Below are 18,524 nucleotides of genomic sequence, written 5' to 3'. Positions count from 1 at the left end.
AAACTCCTACTCAATCTTTAAAACTACCAGTCTTCAAAACCTTCCACTATTGCCTTTCTACAGCCTCCAAATCCAAGAATGTCACTCTGATCTCAGAATAGAATCTAAATCCCCTGCCATGCTCCACAGGCAGATCTATGATCCGGATCTTGCTGACTTTCCAACGTCCAGTGTAATACCACACCACTCATTCTTTCTATCACCACACAGCAGCCCCTATGCCCTCTTCTGAGCTCTGGGGTCCGTGTACATGCTATTCCAATTACTCCAAACACCACTACTCTCCTCCCACAGAAGAAAAACACGCTCTCCCATACACATTTTACATATTTTAAAATATTCCTCTATTTATTGATTTATTTTTTCAGATTACAGCAATGTAACATTTTATATTTCTTTGTTCTTTTGGAGAGCCCGTAATCATGATCTCAAAGTCCAAACTAACCAATGCTTGTTGTCAGTGCTCAGATATTTGGTTATATTTGTGCAGGAAAAATAAAAGTGGTCATTAAGAGTACAGAGAGTCAGCATCTCTGGGATTTTAACCCTAACAATCCCTTGAGAAAGTTATTTCACCCCTCTGTGCCTCGGTTTGTTCATCAGGAAAAGACAGAAGTTTGACCGAACTCACAGGTTTCTATGTTTGGGCTAAATGGTTCGAGACATGGGCAGTACTTAATGCTGAGCTGGAAGACATGGCACTTGGTAAACATCAGCTATTTCCATTCTTACTGTCAATACACAAATGAGGGTCATTTCCTCCGGCCTATTGCTTTTCTGCTCACACCCTCTCAGACTGGCTACTCACAGGGTTAGAATGCAGCACGGTGAAGAACTCGGGGCTGATGAGGAACTTCACGGGGGGAGACTGCAATAGCAGCGTAAGCCTGGATCTGGAGGTAGAGTGGGGCAGGACGCTCTCCCGTCGGAAATCTAGATGGGGCAGACCACAAAGGCTTCAGAGACCTTCGCACCTGGTGGAGACATACTCATTCACTTGCATCTTTTTTTTAAAAGAACACCTATATCATTTACTGTTATTTTCATCCTCAAGATATTGTTTTATATCTGTAAATTCATGTGTAAAACCCAACTGTTCTTCATCACACTAAAATGGAACTCAGTCATGTTCATAGTCATTATTAACATTTTAATGCATCCTGAGATGTTTCAGGTGATCAGATTCTTTCTTTATTCACTACTGCACGGATCCAGAGATTTAAAGTAATTTATATTCTCTTTGGTTTTGTGATTCTTAGTACTAAATAAAAAGTCAAAAATTAGAAGAGGTGTCTGGTGAATTTGACTTTTTGAGTTGGATTACCAGATCTTAATGAAGATCAGAAATCCTTTTAAAGAAAGCCTCATTTCTTGGAAAGCCTTACTTATTTGTTTTCTACTTTTGTGAGATTACAAAACAAACCAACCTGCAGGCTCTTACCTGCACTGGCTTGGTGAAAGTCGGCTTCCTCCCCGGCCCCATCAATAGCATTGCTATTTTCCTCAGGCCTCTCATTGGTCATGGTTCTGCGGATACTCTGGTATCTAAAATCAGGAGCCTAGAGTTAGATCACAGCAGCCTTGAAAACATGGGGCTCACCGCTGCCCCAGAACTCAGACATTTTCACCATCTTCCCAGCCTGGGCCATTTCCTCCCCCAAACTCACTCCCCTACCTTCTGGGCCATCTGTTAAGTAAATCATTGAATTTAATGTCTTCTGTTCAAAGTTTGCGGAACATTTTCCTAACAAATTAATAAAACTTTTTTTTAAAAATTGTGGCCTTTAATCAAAGAAAACTAAATTCCCATATTGTTAAGAACAACTTTTGTTCAATAGCAATTCATTTTTGAAAAAGAAGGATAGATTTTAAAAGCTTAGGCAAATAATAAAGATGCATCACAAACGAAGATTCTAGATATTTAAAAAGCTATTTGGCTTCAAATGACAAATACATATGCTCCGTTGTACTAAAAATCAATGCCTTGGGTTGATCATTACTTATTTCCTCTCTCTAGTTTCCAAGCAAGCTGTGGATTTGCGCGCTTAATACTTTTCAACCAAGAGACAGACAGTCAATGAGGTCTATGAATCAAGAGAGGCCACAGCTCCGCGTTAATGACAGGACACCCAAAGATGAAAGAGGCAACCACGTTTCCCACCTCGCACATGTAAAAGCTGGCCCAACCACGAAACTGCCCGTCCTTACCGCCGGTTGAGCTGCTCCATCTGCTGTATGGAGTTGGACCTCTGCAGCACCTGCGGGGCAGGGGGGGCTGTGGGCCGCTGCCACGTCGTGGTTCTGTTGACGTGGTCCACGTAGAAGATCCTGCCGTGGCTGTCAATGCGCGCCTCCCAGTCTAAACAGCAGTAACGCAGGCAGAGGGGTCAGGAGGAGCAACCGAAGCCACTGGTGTGGCTCATTAAGCAGCACGTGTTTATCTCGGCGACATGCTATAATCTGGGGCTAATAACACACACCCGGCCACACAATCCAGCAACCCCCACCCCTAGTCCACTCCAGAATGTGCTTCACCAGTCAGAAAACAGCTCCTGAGTGCATTACCGACCCCTTAAAAACTCCTGATCATGGGGGATCCCCCTTTACATGTGAGTACCAGCATTTAAAAAATACTAGTTGGTATCAGAATATTTTAGATATTCACATCAAAATTGGTATTGATATTTATTTCACCAAAAAAAAAAAGATTTTTCTGTTTTTTCCCCAACTTGGAAGAAAGATTCATAGCTAGAAATTTCCACATGCATATTTCTACACAATTTTAGTAGATGTAGTCTTCAGAAGAAATTGCTATCCTAGTCATCAAATAGTAGCATTATCTACGAATTTCCATTTGCACTTTCCCAAAGAGGAATACATTTCCAGAGCAAGGTTAATGACTTGTTTCCAACCTCAAATAAATACCACGTTTCAAAAGATTATTTAATTTTATGTTTAAGCTATCTCATTAAATGTATTAGTCTTTGTTAATAAACATATAAGAGCACGTTCAATAAACACAGCAACCAGACTGGTCTTCAGGGCCAGACATCCCACCTCTGTGAATTCTTTAAGAGGCTATTTCCCTATTAAAATAAGCAGATCATGAGTTGATTTTTACAAAAGGCAACATTTTTAAGTTGGCTGCAGTTGGGAAGGGTAATTTATATAGGAATATATGAAAACAGCAGAGATCTATTCTTTAACCAGGAAAGTTCTTTATATAATGCTATTTCTATGGCAAATATGTTTTGAAATTAATAAGCACCTTTCTCTTGAACAGCTCTGTTAATTATCAAAACTCTCCATGTGATCACACAGTTTATCAACAGGAAACATGGATCTAAAACTAGAGACCAAGGGGAAAGCATGCTTGCTCCTGACCAGCTATGGCATTTACTCTGTAGGTGAGCGGAACATGTATTCCAACAAAGTCTTTAGGATTGCAAAGACCGGTATGGTGGACCAGCCAGCACCAGAAGATCACTGAGGGCTGCCTCAGCTGGAATTGGGAAGATTTCCTCTTGTTGCTCTCAGCCTGTCGTAACTTACGACATATGGCAAGGGAAAGAAAACTCGGGCTGAGGAAAAGCAGATCACAAGACAACAAACAACCCCATGTCACTCATGCTCCAAGGTGACACGGACTCATGACGAAGCAGGTTGCCAACCCTGAATTATCTGGGGACAGCTACAATCTCATCAGTGGGACAGCTGCAAAAGACCGCGTGCTCAGCCTGCCATGTGCGGTCAAACGGTAAGGACATAAAACCACGTTCAGGGACCATTTTTCAAACCCTTTGATCCATACCATTGTTTTGCTCTGCTCTTCACATAGTTTCCCATCTCCAAGATTCTGAGAACAAGTATTCCCACTGCATTCCTCTCTCATCAGAGCCAGGATGATTCAAGCACATGCTGTATGTCAAATCAAATGCACATGGAAACAAATGGCCGTTCCTTCCCCCCAAGAATGTTTACAGTAGCTTCCAATTTTTAAAAAATGTAAAATAGGTCAATTAGGAATAAAAACAGAACAGAAACCAACTAAAGGAAGCAGAGAGAGAGAGGAAGATGCTGCCAAGCTCCCAAGATAAGGTTGTAACTAAAATTTGGCTCCAAGTTTTCTGGCATTTGAGTCAGAAAAGAAAACACACTGTTGCATACTTTCCATCTTCTGACAAAAGAAAATAAAAAATTAACTTCAAAGGTGGAACTTTTCCCTTGAATAAACTACATAAGAATTTACCCCATGAAACATGACCTGTATGAGGCCCACATGGGTAGCAAAATGGAGGGGAGTGGCTTTGAGGGAAAGGGGTAATCTCCAAATATATTCACCACTGTACCTTGCACACAGCATGTAATAAATGAACAAATAATTTAAATAAAGTATAGCTATAAAAAAGAATGAATCAAAAAAAAAAAAAGAATGAATCTTGTATTCACTTTCCACAAAGACCAGGAATAACCTTAATTTGTATTTCAGTAAAGATATTTCTATACAAAGGGAAGAAGGACTCTGTGGGAAAGGGCAAGGGTGGGATGATTTGGGAGAATGGCATTGAAACATGTGTGTTATTGTATATGAAATGGACCGCCAGTCCAGGTTCGATGCATGAGACAGGGTGCTCGGGGCTGGTGCACTGGGATGACCCAGAGGGATGGGATGGGGAGGGGAGTGGGAGGGGGGTTCAGGATGGGGAACACATGTACACCTGTGGCGGATTCATGTCAATGTATGGCAAAACCACTACAATATTGTATAGTAATTTGCCTCCAATTAAAATAAATAAATTTATTGGGACTTCCCGGCTGGCCCAGTGGTTAAGACTCTGAGCTCCCAATGCAGGGGGCCCAGGTTCGATCCCTGGTCAGGGAACTAGATCCCACATGCTGCAACTAAGACCTGATGCAGCCAAATAAATGAATAAATATTTTAAAAAAATAATAATAAAATAAATAAATTTATTAAAAAAAAGAAAACAATTTCCAAAAGTTTGCTTTCTCAGAATATGTGATGCTGGATGCACATTATGCCTCTCCCTATCAAACATCATATCTTTACATTGAGGTTGTTACCTAAATCCCCATAAAGAGAAATGCTATTTTACTGGTCTTAAGTGGACTCTTGGCATTGAATCGGGAAAGACTGTCATGCTATTGGCATATTCATGAACTACACATCCACGCTTACCCAAGTAGCCGATACCCTTCCATCCAGGCAAAGATAGCAGAGGTGCCTACAGGAAGGTCAGTCCTCTCTCATTATATATCAAAATTACTTTTCAGGAGGCAGGGGTATGGTTGCTTTAATGTAAGTTTTCACATGAGGCCTGGTTTGTTCTTGGTTAAGAAAGCAAATGAGAACACATTGGCTGACTTAAGTTTCGTTCACAGCTGATGCTAAAATCAGACGGGCAGGGTTAGAAGACTGGGGTCTTAGCGTCTACTTCCTTGTCTTGCCACACTGTAAACTGGGGTATATAATCAGTATGCTGTGTGTGTTTGTGTGTGCACACGCATGTGTTGAACTAGATTAGTAAACAGAAAGCCTGCATCTAGCCATGGCTTTGTCACACTTTTGCTACATGATGTTCAACAAATTACGACACCGCTATGGACCACAGTTTCTTTACCTGAAAAATTAGAGGACAGAAGCAAGCATTGCTAAGGTCCCTTTCATATCTAAAATAACATGAACCGGCAAATGACATGCATTTTACCACATTAGGTTCAGTAAGGACCTAGCGCCATCTTATGTCTGGGCCAGAATTTCCAACATAGACCCTAAACCCATTCATACTTTTGGTCCAGAGGCTCCGGGGTCCTGAAAACCACCTGCTGACTGCACTTCGGTCACTGCAGTTCCAATATTATCTTCTGTGCATTTGGTCTTCCACATAAGACTTCATTTCCATAAAGAGCTTCATGGCAATAAAAAGGTTTGAAAACTATGATGTAGAGAAATGTATCTCAAGGTGTGAGGCTCTGAAAGTATGTGTCAGAATCACTGTGAGGATCAATGTAAATGCAGATTCCCAGGAGATACCCCAGCTCTTCAGAATCAGACTATCTGAAGCCAGCATTCAGTTACCTACATTTTTAACAACCTTCCCAGGTGATTCCTAAGCACACTAAAATTTAAGAACACCCACACAAATTAATAAGAACTTAAAAATGTAGCTAATTCACTGTACAAACCCATGGAGCTAAGGCAGGGCTTCTCAGAGGTCCTGAAGTACAGGCTCACAAGAGACAATTTCAGTCTAAATTCTCCACACTGGAATCCAGGAGCAACGGGTCACCTAGATACCCTGAAATTCAACTATATTAATAACATCCCCCTTTAAATAGCTGGACAATAGGGGGAAGCTGCAGAATTAGAAAGCGTCAAAATGTGCGCCAAGCCACTGTCAGTGTCTATCCCAGGGGCAGGAAGGTGAGGTCTTAGATAGTTTCAACTTTTGGAATCAGCCCACATGGGCATGGAGCAGGGGTCAACCCTAAGGCCCCTCTTCATCTCATCATGCTTCTTTCTCACGCCCTTCACACAGACCTTGGTCTCCACTGGACCACCCAGCTGATGAGACGAAGACGTGAACCCATCTCAGCGAGTGCTGAGGCTGGGAAGAATCGATGTCTAGACAGGGTGAGTCACACCTCAGGGAAGCCAGTACCGAACTGTCTACATGAACCAACGCGGTGAGAGGACTGTGAGCGGGGCCTGACTTCATTATGACTGGGTTTAGAAAAATGAAACACCTGAGTGTTGTGAGTAAACTTACAGGCTCAGTATGAGAATGATAATAATCATGGTATCCTCACCAAAGTGGTGAGATGACGAAGTTATAATGAACTAAAGGTACTCTTAAGGAAATAAGCTTTGTAATAGATGCTACAAATCTTTCCTTATTGAAACAATCAAGGAATTATGATACCATTGTATAAAGTACAAAAGTAAGTTAAACTTGTCTATGCCTTTGGGAGTCAGGACAGTAGGTCCCCCTGCCTCTGGCAGTGAGAGTGGGAGACGGCAAGGGGCCACAAGGACAAGTGAGGTGGGGCTGGCTGCCCACGGGGGCTCAGTTTGTGGGAATGTAGCAGGCGGAACGGGCTCTTTTCCGCATGCATGTTATGTTCGAATAAGAAGTTTTAAAAAATTTAAAAATCTCAAATCTCTTAATATTCAGTTTGTAAGGAAGAAGCTTTTTAGATTAAAAGCATGATTTTTTTCCCTCAAAAATAACTTTAAGGTTCTAGAGACTAAGAGCCCCGAGCTTTAAACAGAGTAGAAATTCTATAAGATTAATTGTACTTTTCAGATTCACTGCCTTCTTTTAAACCTTTATTTCAAAGGATGTTCTAATAACAAAAGTGCACAACCACAAAAAAAAAACATGGTAACCATTCCCCTGTGTCTTTCCAGGGCTACCCATCTGAACCCACCATATAAGTAATACACTAATCTAGATTCTATAAGAGTCCACTGTTCATCAGTGAATTATTCATCCTGAATCTATTCCTATTCCTACCCTTTTGGGGGAAAAATATTTTTCAACAGCTTCCTATTGTCTCCAGTGCAGCCATGGGTTAAGTCACAATTATACTGGAGGCAATAAGAGAAAAATAAAATAGCTTTTCAGAAGGGGCTGAGCTGACCATTCTTTTTTTCTCACTCATCTTAATGCTAAAAAGACCAAGATTCGTCATGCTGATAACATCTGAGTGGGCTTCAGCCCTGAATGGCCTCCAGCTGCCAACCTATCAATCATCTCAGAATAAGATACAGCAGATTCTTAAGGCACTCAGTACATATTCAACTCAACCAGCTTCCCTGCAAGGCTCTCAAGAGAGCCATGGCGCTTTTAAGAACCAGAGCTTTCTTATTTTGTATGGCTCATTGGAATGTCTCTCAACCAGTAGTTGGGGTTATACAGCCTGCAAGGTCACAGTACAGGGTCCGTGGCCTAAAGCAAAAATAAGAGTTTGAGAACTAATTGGTAGATGATCATTACAGCTGAGGCAGCCTTTGTACTAAGTCCAAGATCTGCTCCCCGATCCTGAGATAGGAGGAATGAGGCTGGAAGAAGCAAACAAAGCAGGAAAATTGCTTTACATAAAATGAGATCAAACAGATGTTCGGAGACTAAGTTATAACCCTGACGTATAGATGACCACACCGTCAGCTATAAGAGTGAGGAAGCGTAGCAAGGACATCCCGTGTCCCCTTAATTGAGTTTGCAAATCTTCAGAGAGAAGCAAGCTTTACTGGATGGCTTCCTCACTGTATGTTAGTACACACATATTTTTAAGGCAAAAATAAGCTAAAATAGCAACAGTAATAATAAGGAAGAAGAAAAAAAAGTCAAGAATGGGGGGATCATGCTTCAGTACCCCATTCTGCAGGTGTGGGGATAATGACATACACAGAGGAAAAGACACTTCTGAGTCCAACACAGATGCTTAACAGACCAAACCCACTGCACCAAAAGATGGTGTTAATACTATCACCGCTCTTCTTCTATGTGAGGGCCTCCCAGGGAGAGTTTCTGCTAAGTAACTTTAACCTGGAAAGAAGAGACAGCTGAGCATCTTCTCAGTCTTCCTAGGTCTGCCCTCAAAACACAATGTAATAAAGTTTCAGAGCACTGCCCAAAGTCTCTAATTTCAGGTGTTGCCTGGGCCTAATACCAAAATATGTCACCACTTTGCCACTAACCAAGCTTTCAGAATTTACTTTCATCTACCTACACAATAGTCCCTATCATTATAATCTTAAATCATAGAGGAGGAAAAAATGTTTGAGATTCTGTCTCAACTTTTGTGTGTTCATTGCTCAGTCATGTCTGGTTCTTTGTGACCCATGGACAGGGGCTTGCCAGGCTCCTCTGTCCATAGAATTCTCCAGGCAAGAATACTGGAGTGGGTTGCTATTCCCTTCTCCAGGGGATCTTCCCAACCCAGGGATCAAACCAGGGTCTCCTGCATTGCAGGCAGATTTTTCACACTCTGAGCCACCAGGGAAGCCCATCTCAACTTTTACTAGTATGAAATCTTAAGTTACTTATCTGGGCTTTGCTTTCTCCATCCATAAAGAATCAGATCAGTTGATTTCTACCCATTGATCTATAAGCTACAGATAAGACTTTCTTGACCTACTTCACAAAATTGTTACAAAGAATTTTTTTAAAAACATTTAAGATGCATTTTAAACTGTAAAGCACTATATAAGTTCTAGGTATTATAATGCATGCACGCATTCTAAGTTGCTTCAGTCATGACCAAACCTCTGTGACCCTGTGGACTGTAGCCCACCAGGCTCCTCTGTCTGTGGGGATTCTCCAGGCAAGAATATTGGAGTGGGTTGACATGCCCTCCTCCAGGATCGTCCCAACCCAGGGATTGAACCCATGTGTCTCTTACATGTCCTACATTAGCAGGCAAGTTCTTTACCACTAGCGCCACCTGCGAAACCCCCAGGTACTACAATAAGTAATGTTGAAAATATAACCCTAACCTTAAAATAATTCGGCGAGGTCATTTAAGAGACCAACCAATCTTTACACTCCAAGTGGATCCCCTTAGCTGAGGCTCCCATGAGACAATATGTGAATGCAGAATGCCATGGCTCTAAGTTAGAAGCACAGTCAGAGACTGCTAGTTCCACAGTGCCCAGTGAGGAAAGGAAGGCAGAGAACTGGCCGGGACAGGACAGACAAATAACACAGGCAGCCAAGTGATTAAATAAACTGTCAACAGATGAGACAGACTGGGAACAGGAGAGAGCGAAGCAGTGTGGGGACACAGTTTGAACAGTAATCAGGTATGCTCAGACATAATCTGTAACTGATTCATGATAATATAAAACCCCAAATTTGTAAGTTAATAGTACATAAGAAGGAACAACTCAAGAATTTTCCTTCTGTTCATCAGTTACTCATTAAATTGAATATACTACTAAGGTGCTTTTCTCATTTTGGATATATTAAGTTGTTAAAATCAACAGCCAATTGTTAATTTTTTTAAATCTTAAAATTTTAGTATTACATCTGTGTAATGCAAATACCAGTGTTGAAACAAATGCATGGAGACAGCACAAAGAGTGGACATAATTTCAGCAGGCAAGTACCCGTCTTTCTTAAATACAATCTAGCGACCAAATTATGAGTCCAACAGAATTCAGATATAGCCAGCAGGCTACAGCCATACGACCCTGAATGCACCCGATCTCATCAGAGGTGGCCAGGAGGATGCCATTTATCCATACACTGACACAATGCCATGCCTCATGTCCAGGTGTCTGAAACTCCAATTACTTATTATTAATCCACATAGGCATGTAAACAAGCTCTCCCACAATTCTCTCCTGATGTTTCTAATTCAATTTTCTCCAATTATATCTATATATCACCCAGGAATATTTTTCTTTTCTGCCCCTAATGTTTTCTGCAAGGGTAAGTAATAAGGAAGTTTCCCTCCCCCACCTCCAACCTGCTTAAGATGACACAATGGTTAATCTATCTCTTGGCTTATTTTTTAAAACTGCTTAAAATATATGTTTCCTATGAATAATCACCCCCCAGTTATCCAAATATATGAACAAGGGGAGGATTTGTGCACAACAGTATTTCCAAATGACTCAATATTTCGACAAACTGCACATAGCATCCTTCAGCTCTTTTGTCAGAATTCACCTGAACTAACCACTCAGCATTTTAGCCTTTTAAATGCATACTATCTCTCCCCTCTTATGTCCTACCATTTTTTAAACACAGAGGGCCAAAGGGATCAGCTTCTTGCCATGATCACATATAAGAGAGTGAACAGAGAGGTGAATCAGAACGAAAAGCAGTAAGGCAGAAAGATGTATTTTCCAGTATGTTCTTAAATGCAGTATTTACTATTATTAATATCATAGTTTACCAAAATGCCTTGCTCTCACAGAGTAATATTGCTTTAAGGGATTCTAGGAACTTAAATAGAGTTTAAATTACATCCAGCCAATGATTGGCCATGGGCATCACTCAGTTCTCTGAATTTAGGTTGCACAACTTTCCTAGCATCCCTAGTCCTCACCCATGTCTCCTTTAAGTGCTAAATGTTTCTTGAAAGTGAAGGAAATAAGCACTACAATATTGTTAAGTAATTAGCCTCCAACTAATAAAAATAAATGAAAAAATAAAATAAAATCAAGGACATTTTTTTAGTCCAAAAAAAGAAGAAAGTGAAGGAAATGAAATGTCTTTCAAATCCCCAGATAATCATCATACTCCAAAAAAAATAGTAACTTCTGAAATTAATAACACTTCTCTGGATATCCCTAAGAGAAAAACCAGGACCCTGTACTTAATGACTTAAAATGTTACAAATAAATAAAAAAACAGTATAATACATGGAGCTAAAGCTTTTCCAAGAGATTCTACCTATTTGTTACAGTCTCTCTATGTGTAACAATTGAAATATTTGTGTAATAATTAATTACACAATAATTGAATATTCGTGTAATAATTGAAAACTCATGCTGTCATTAGGCAAATTTAAAGCTTTTCTATTGTATACCCAGTTGTCCATAACATCTGGACTTCTTTCCCTTTATATACTTTCCCCAGCTGCCCTTGCATCTGATGGAACAGTGCCAGCCAGAAGCCGACAGCGAAGCACTTCCCAGACTATCCGCTCAGTCGAGTGGCAGCTGCCAGCTCCCTTCTTCTGGGGTCCTGGGCATCCATCCTTTAAGTCCCGTGGGTCCTGTCTCCCTTGCACCCTTTCATCAAGGTGAGCCCTTTAGGTAGCAGTTCCTCACTTGGTGGGAGAGCCTCGTCCACCCTCTGGTACCGGCTAACGTCCTGGCGAACCGAAGGCAGCGATCGCAGTGGCTGGTGGCCGTTGGACTGACAACCTAGGATTAAAGGTAAACAGTTACCTGGGTCTTGTTTTCCCCTTCAGTGTCAAAACAGCCTTTGTAAAAAAAAAAAAAAAGAAAACTTTACATAAATCCTGGGGCCAGTCACATTTCCCACCCCTCCCCTCCTCTTCCTGTTCCCACGCTGGCTCGGTCCTAGTCAGGCACCAACGCTTCAGGGTCACACCGTGACCTCAAGATAATGAATCGAGAACAAAATATGGAGGAAGAGAAAAGGGGATGCTTTAGGTAGCAAATAAATTACAGAATAAGAAAATCATTTCTATTTCTGAGTCTACGCTATTTAGGCATATGAAATTATCCTTGGGCTTTTTGATGCATCTATGATAGAAGAGTTTGAAGGAATCATTCTACCCGTCCACATTCACTCAGAGAGAAAGCAAAGTTCACACGTAAATTTGCATCCTCAGACACTCAAACAGCATATTTCCAAGTGTCAGAACACGTCACCTGACTTAGCTGACGTTTCTTATACTGCAGAAGGCAAAAAATGACTTTAGATGCAAAGCACACATGAGCCATCTGTGTTGAAGCTTCGTGCAATGAGGAATGACCTAAGACGTTCCAGAAAACCTCACAGATAATACTGGTAGATGCTGCCAGCCTGTGTGGTTCTGAATCTACACACCTAGAGATTCCTTATGAAACGCTTCTTCGCACTGCCCAGATGAGAGAACCGAGCCCTGGGCGCGTGAATGCAAGGGTACACAGCACGCACACGCGCGGTTTGCTCCTGGACATCTGCCCCGAGGCACTCCAGGCCTCCAGGGTTGCAAGGACCACAGGTCCCCCCACCCACCAGGCCACTTTCCTAGGGAAAGCAGGTGCCCACATTGATACAGAGCCTTGAAGTTCATTATTTGACAGCCCTCTTATTTCAGCAATAGAAGATCCATTTAAAAAATAAATAAATAAAAGAAGCTGTTGAACCCAAAGGTGAAGAATTCCGCTAATATCTGACCTGCAGCATAATTTACATTGAGGGGCAACCCTCTGAGCAGGGATGCCTGAGACACGGGCCACACTGTCTCCTCCATCCTACCTCCAATCGCGCCCTCCTCCTGGGCAGTGGCCCCTTCACAAGCCCCTGGGGTATCCCGAGCAGCACCCTCTTCCTGGGGCTGGCTCTCAGCAGCAGCAGCTCCCTCCAGGCTCCCCCGCCGCTGCCAGACGGCCCCCACCTCCTCCTGGTCAGGCACAGGGGCCGATTCTGACCCTGGCCCTTCCTCCTCTCCACTGGGCGCCTGCACCACAGGTAAGGAACCAGCAGTGCACGTGGAATCCTGGGACCCTTCAGCAGGGCCACTGCTGGCGGGCCCTGCTGCACAGGCTCCGTCTTCCTCCTCCTGAGAAGAAAAGGCTGGCGTTTCAGGAAACCGTGCGCTCTCGAGGGATGAGCACCGTGTCTCCACCGAGGAGAGCTGCGTGGTAACGCTCTCATTGCAGGAGCTGTCGGCCCCTTCCAGGTCACTCTCTCCCTCGGGCCTGGTGCTGGCCTCGCTCACGCTCTCTGTCCTGGCAGGGTCGCTGGGTTCTGTTTCTGAGGACACCTGGGAAGGCTCAGACCCCTGATCGAGGGACTCCGTCTCACTGACGGCTCTTCGGCTCCCCCCCGACGTGTCAGAAGTGCCCGTGTCGGCCCCACTTGTGGGCTGATCCGCCTCCTGAGAGCCACACAAGTCAGTGCTGCCCTGGTCCACACTCGGTTGAGACTCTGGGCCATTCTCGCTTTCATCTGGGCCCGGGCCTGAGGGTAAAGAGGTCTCCGCAAGCTCTGGAAGATTTCCCGGCTTATCCTCGAAGGAAGCAGCTTCGTTAAGGGAGGCTTCCTCGGCCTCCACTGGGTTGTCTTCTGGCTTTGTCTGAGAAGTCAGGCTCCCATCATCAGGTCTCGATGCCCTGCTAAACATGATCAGCCCTCCGTCCTCCTCCAAGGAGGATGGATAGCCCAGGTCTTGCTGGAACTCATGGTCTTCTTCATCTGAGTCAATATGAAGCATTGCATTGAGTCTTGTGTCAGTGGGAAAACTACTCCTTAGCTTTGGAGAGGCTCCCACAGACCTCTCCGAGCAAGTAGCTGCACCTGACCTAGAATGGCCACTGTGTTCAATAGCATCTAAATAATCATTGAGTGAATCCTGACGTCCTCTGGGAGGTGAGGTCCTTGAAGACGTAGAAGTTAATTCCTCTGTGTCTATTTCCAGAGTAGAACTAGTCCTGAGAGAATGCTTGGGGGTCCCATCAGCACTCTCCTCAGAAACTGGGCCATTGGAACAAACTGGGCTGTCGTGATGGCCCCCTGGCATGTCCTCCTCATCAGAAGGGCTTCCTAGGTCTCCGTTCACAGAACTGACTCCAAGTATTGTGCCAACAGCTTCCGGAGAGGCATCTGAAGGAGAAAACAGCGTTTATAAAAACAAAGTGTTATTACGAATTAGCTTTTAATATCCCAATCCTTTGCCGCCAATCTGTTCAAAGAATTCAGTCATCCCATGGGGGGCTCTTCACAGCAAGGGTCCCCAACCCCAGGGGCACACACTGGAAAAGTCCACACAGCCGAAGGTGAGCGGCAGGCAAGGGAGTGAAGCCCCGTCTGCACTCACAGCCTCTCCACATCACTCACGTGGCGCCTGAGCCCCGCTTCCTGTCCGTGGCAGCAGGACGAATGGAACGCACTTGGATGACCACAAAGCCGCCCCCCACATCCCTGGTCTGTGGAAAAGCTGTCTTCCATGAGACCAGTCCCTGGTACCCAAACGGCTGGAGACTGTTTCACAGTTATCACCAACGTGCTGAGATTCACTGCTCACTACCTAACAGGTACATATACTGCCGGCCAGCCTGACACATGAGGTTTTATATGTTCACTACTGCTGAAAATGCCACATCCCAGTTTCCAAACACAGATAAAAACCTAAGTGAGATTTTATTTTATATATAAACAGACTTTCATACCTGCTTGAAAAACTTCAGCAGGTAATCAATCGATAGCTATTTTATGTTCAGAACAGGACACAAACAATTCTATTCAAATGTAAACTGGCAACAGACTGAGATGTAATAAGTTCTACGACAGTGGTGTATTTACTCAGATATCTCACCTTCGTGCACAGAAGATGTGACCTCCACTCTGAACTGGAGGTACCCACTCACATGGTCAGCTGGGAGCCTTCTGCCAAGGTTGTAGCTGAGCATCTGATCACTGCAAGAATAGAAATGGTCTTTTCATCCTGCTTCTCTGCTGTAGGCTTCATCTCCTTCCTGCAGGCCACCCCCTAAACCCCACATATGTCTCTTAGAATTCTCAGACTCATGAGAAAATGAAAAGGTATGTTAGAGTCAACGTAATATTATTAATTTGTACAAATGAATACTTATAAACCCAGGGATAAAAGGGAATCTTGTCACAAGGAAAATTATTAGTAAATGCAATATAATACAAAATGCAATACAATGTTATGATTTTTCAAAGGGCACTGATTTGTTCTCTCACTGCTAAGACTGATCAGGAAAAGGACATTTTAAAAGCCATCAAGGAGCTGGAAAAGGCCTAAAATTTTGACTGTTTTCTGACTCAAGTATAAATGAATAGAGGGCCTGGTTCCAAGCATTTAGCATGAGGCAAGAATACTGGAGTGGGTAGCCATTCCCTTCTCCAGGGGGTCCTCCAGACCCAGGGATTGAACCGGGTCTCCCACACTGCAGGCAGATTCTTTACCAGGGAAGCCCCTCTAAAAAGGCAGGCATGTGGAATTCGCTGGTAGTCCAGCGGTTACAACTCCATGCTTCCACTGTAAGGGGCGGGGGTTTGGCCCCTGGTTGGGGAACTAAGATATGCCATGTGCCATGGACAAAAGCAAAGACAGACGAGCTAAGGGTCATCATGTGGAGGGCACAGAGCTGCTATATCCTGAAGAACAGGAGTGGGGAGCTAGGAGAGAGCCGAGTGAGAACAGGCCAGGCTCTGAGAGCTGCTCCGGTGTGTGAGGGGCAGGGGCTGCAGCTCCTCCCCCTTCTCGTTTGCAGAATAAGGGGCTCGCTCTGGGCCCTCACTTGGTGGGGGTGACTATCACTGATTCTCTGCGCAACCTGTGAGTGATACTGATGGGATGGCTGGAGAAGCGGGCTGCACCCCCTGGAGGGGTCTTGTTGCCACACTGGCCGGCGGGCGGGAGGGGCCCACACAGCGGGCCCTGCCTAGCTTCTGCTCCATCTTAGCTCCAGGCTCAGGCCATCGGCCTCCTGGAGGATGAAATAGCTGATATTTTTCAACTCTGTGCTTATTTATTAAAGTCAAATACAATCACATCATTTCCTTGTATGCAAGCAACTCTTAATTAAGGAAAATAATCAGAGGGACAGGACCAGATCACCCATCTCTGCTCTCACACTGCCCTCTATTGGCAACTTCGGGAGGAAACACAGGGCCTCCACCTAAACACTTGGACCACTGTAGACTTCAGAGCCTCTAGTCCCTACTGATTACTCATCTACACACGATTTCCTTTCTTCTCTACCTCCTCGGCATAATTTTAAATAGATGCTACCTGTTTAAAAGAACACATGCTAATGTAAAGTCCCAGTTCAGCTCTTATGAATTTCTTTGGCTTCATACAAAGAATTTCTTAAAACAATAAGGTTTTTTCTTTTTCTTCCCCATAAATTTTGTAATAAATATTTGATTGATGCTCTTAAAATGCTTTGTTTCCCCCATCTGAGTGCTAACACCCTAATAAGGGCTTTGCATGCATCATCATCCCCCTGTGAGCCAGGCGGTGGCCCTGTTTTCTAGAGGAGGAAGCTAAGGCAGAGAGAGGATAGGTAACTTGCCCAAGGCCAGACAACAATTAAGTGACAGAACCAGGATTAGAACACAGATATCTATGACACAGATGCCCCTGCTCTGTTAGGCCCCAGATCATATCTCATTTTATGAGCACTTTCCGTAATCCTTGGCTGCTTTAAGTAGCATGGATTTTAATGATATTTACTCATGGCTCATCCCAATGCAATTGATATCACGATGTTTTGTGTACTTAAACTGATAAGTTAAGAAAAATTTTTTTGGTAAAGGGATGTTTTGGCATTAACTATTAGATGATATAAGTATGTTAAATGCTATTACATTAGAGTGTTCCAATAATTCTGCAATGACTGCAACCTGCATAACAGAAGTGATGTCTCTTTCCTTGACTGCTGTCTTCCAGCATTTGGAGAGTGCCTGACACGCAGAGACGCTCCACCTTTGTCCACTAATGCATGAAGCCAGCAGCAAACTTCCTCAACCTGCTCTCAATACTGTGGTCCTCATCCATCTCTTTGGACATTCAGTCTTGGAATAATAAAATCTTCCCTTCTTTGCTAAAATCAAATTGACTCTCCTCTCCTCCTCTTTGGGCAATAAAAGTAAAGTGTTGGTGTCGATGATGAAGACTTAAAAAAGTGATGAATTTTAGCTAGGAAGTAAATGTTTAGCAGGGATTCTAAGAATGGGATCCATTCTTTTGCTCATTATCATATTCCCAATACCCAAAACAGTGCTTAACATTTAGTAGATACTATACATATACATATCCACATATTTGTTGAATAAACTTAACAAATGAGACTCTTTACTTTGAAAAAAGATTTTTAATAGGTATTAGTGCTGTTGTTAACCCAAACTGACAAGATACTCAGCTCTACCATCTATAAGTACAGGAAAGACTCCCTATTCAGAAATTCCAAGTCAAGGGGGTTTCATCCTTCCTGAGTGACTGCCAGGGGATTCACCTGCTTCTTATTCTTAGTTTCATCTGACTCATCCTGCCTCTTTCCTGTGACAGATAATTGTGTACCCTACATTATATATTATTATGGTATATATAATAAGTGCCAAAGAACTCCCACTGCCTGATTGAGACATTTTCTCACTAGTGTAATCAGAGCAAACGACAAAGCATGGGAAAGTGTTGTGCTTTTTGGACAGAATGCAAGCCACTTTCTGAAAAAAAGCTCACATTCAAACCAATACTCTTGAAATAGGTAATCAGTAAGGAGTTTCAGCTCATCCTATAAAATTTCACCATATGAAACTTCAATTACTTCAGAGAGTTGCAGTCTACAAACACATAAGTAAAGAAAACTCATTATTTTTCAAGATGTATCAATTACTTGATAGAAAGTAATAATCAGATTAAAAATATATTTAGATGCTAAGAGCAGATACACTAATATGTAGTATCATGTTTATTTAATAAAGCAAATCCCTAAGTATCAGGCAATGCTTTTGATATATCTGTGTGGAAATATTTCATAATTCTGGCATATCGCAAATTCATGCTGGACTTCCTTCCAATATACACAGAATCTATGCTAGGCAGTATTATGTGTCCATTCTTTAAAAGACTGAATGAAAGCCAGCAAGTTAACAGGAGAGTCAAGCACTAATAAGGCTTTATTTTTCCTTGATCATTCTTATGGGTATACATAAATGGACACTTCTGTCAAAAGTCACAGATATTATATAAATTATATGATTAAACTTACATAAATTAAATTATAAACATATTATATTTCCAATAGTTAATTCTCACCAATTATAATTTTTCATTTTCTA

The 18,524-nt window shown here is 42.8% G+C and overlaps 1 protein-coding gene across 5 annotated transcripts in view; it reads right to left on the bottom strand.

Annotated features, from left to right (window-relative positions):
* HECW2 (HECT, C2 and WW domain containing E3 ubiquitin protein ligase 2) overlaps positions 1-18,524 on the bottom strand; it is a 420,397-nt gene that overhangs the window by 112,529 nt on the left and 289,344 nt on the right. For all 5 annotated transcript variants that reach the window (XM_043445118.1, XM_043445119.1, XM_043445120.1 and 2 more), the window contains 6 exons: positions 15,028-15,128; positions 12,969-14,315; positions 11,807-11,902; positions 2,209-2,359; positions 1,442-1,545; positions 809-933 (listed from right to left, as the gene is read on the bottom strand). In XM_043445118.1, the coding sequence (XP_043301053.1) occupies positions 809-933; positions 1,442-1,545; positions 2,209-2,359; positions 11,807-11,902; positions 12,969-14,315; positions 15,028-15,128 (1,924 nt within the window). The remainder of the gene's footprint in view (positions 1-808; positions 934-1,441; positions 1,546-2,208; positions 2,360-11,806; positions 11,903-12,968; positions 14,316-15,027; positions 15,129-18,524) is intronic.

Source organism: Cervus canadensis, chromosome 24, assembly GCF_019320065.1.
Source record: "Cervus canadensis isolate Bull #8, Minnesota chromosome 24, ASM1932006v1, whole genome shotgun sequence".
NCBI lineage: Eukaryota > Metazoa > Chordata > Mammalia > Artiodactyla > Cervidae > Cervus > Cervus canadensis.
This window is presented reverse-complemented; position numbering and strand designations above follow the sequence as displayed.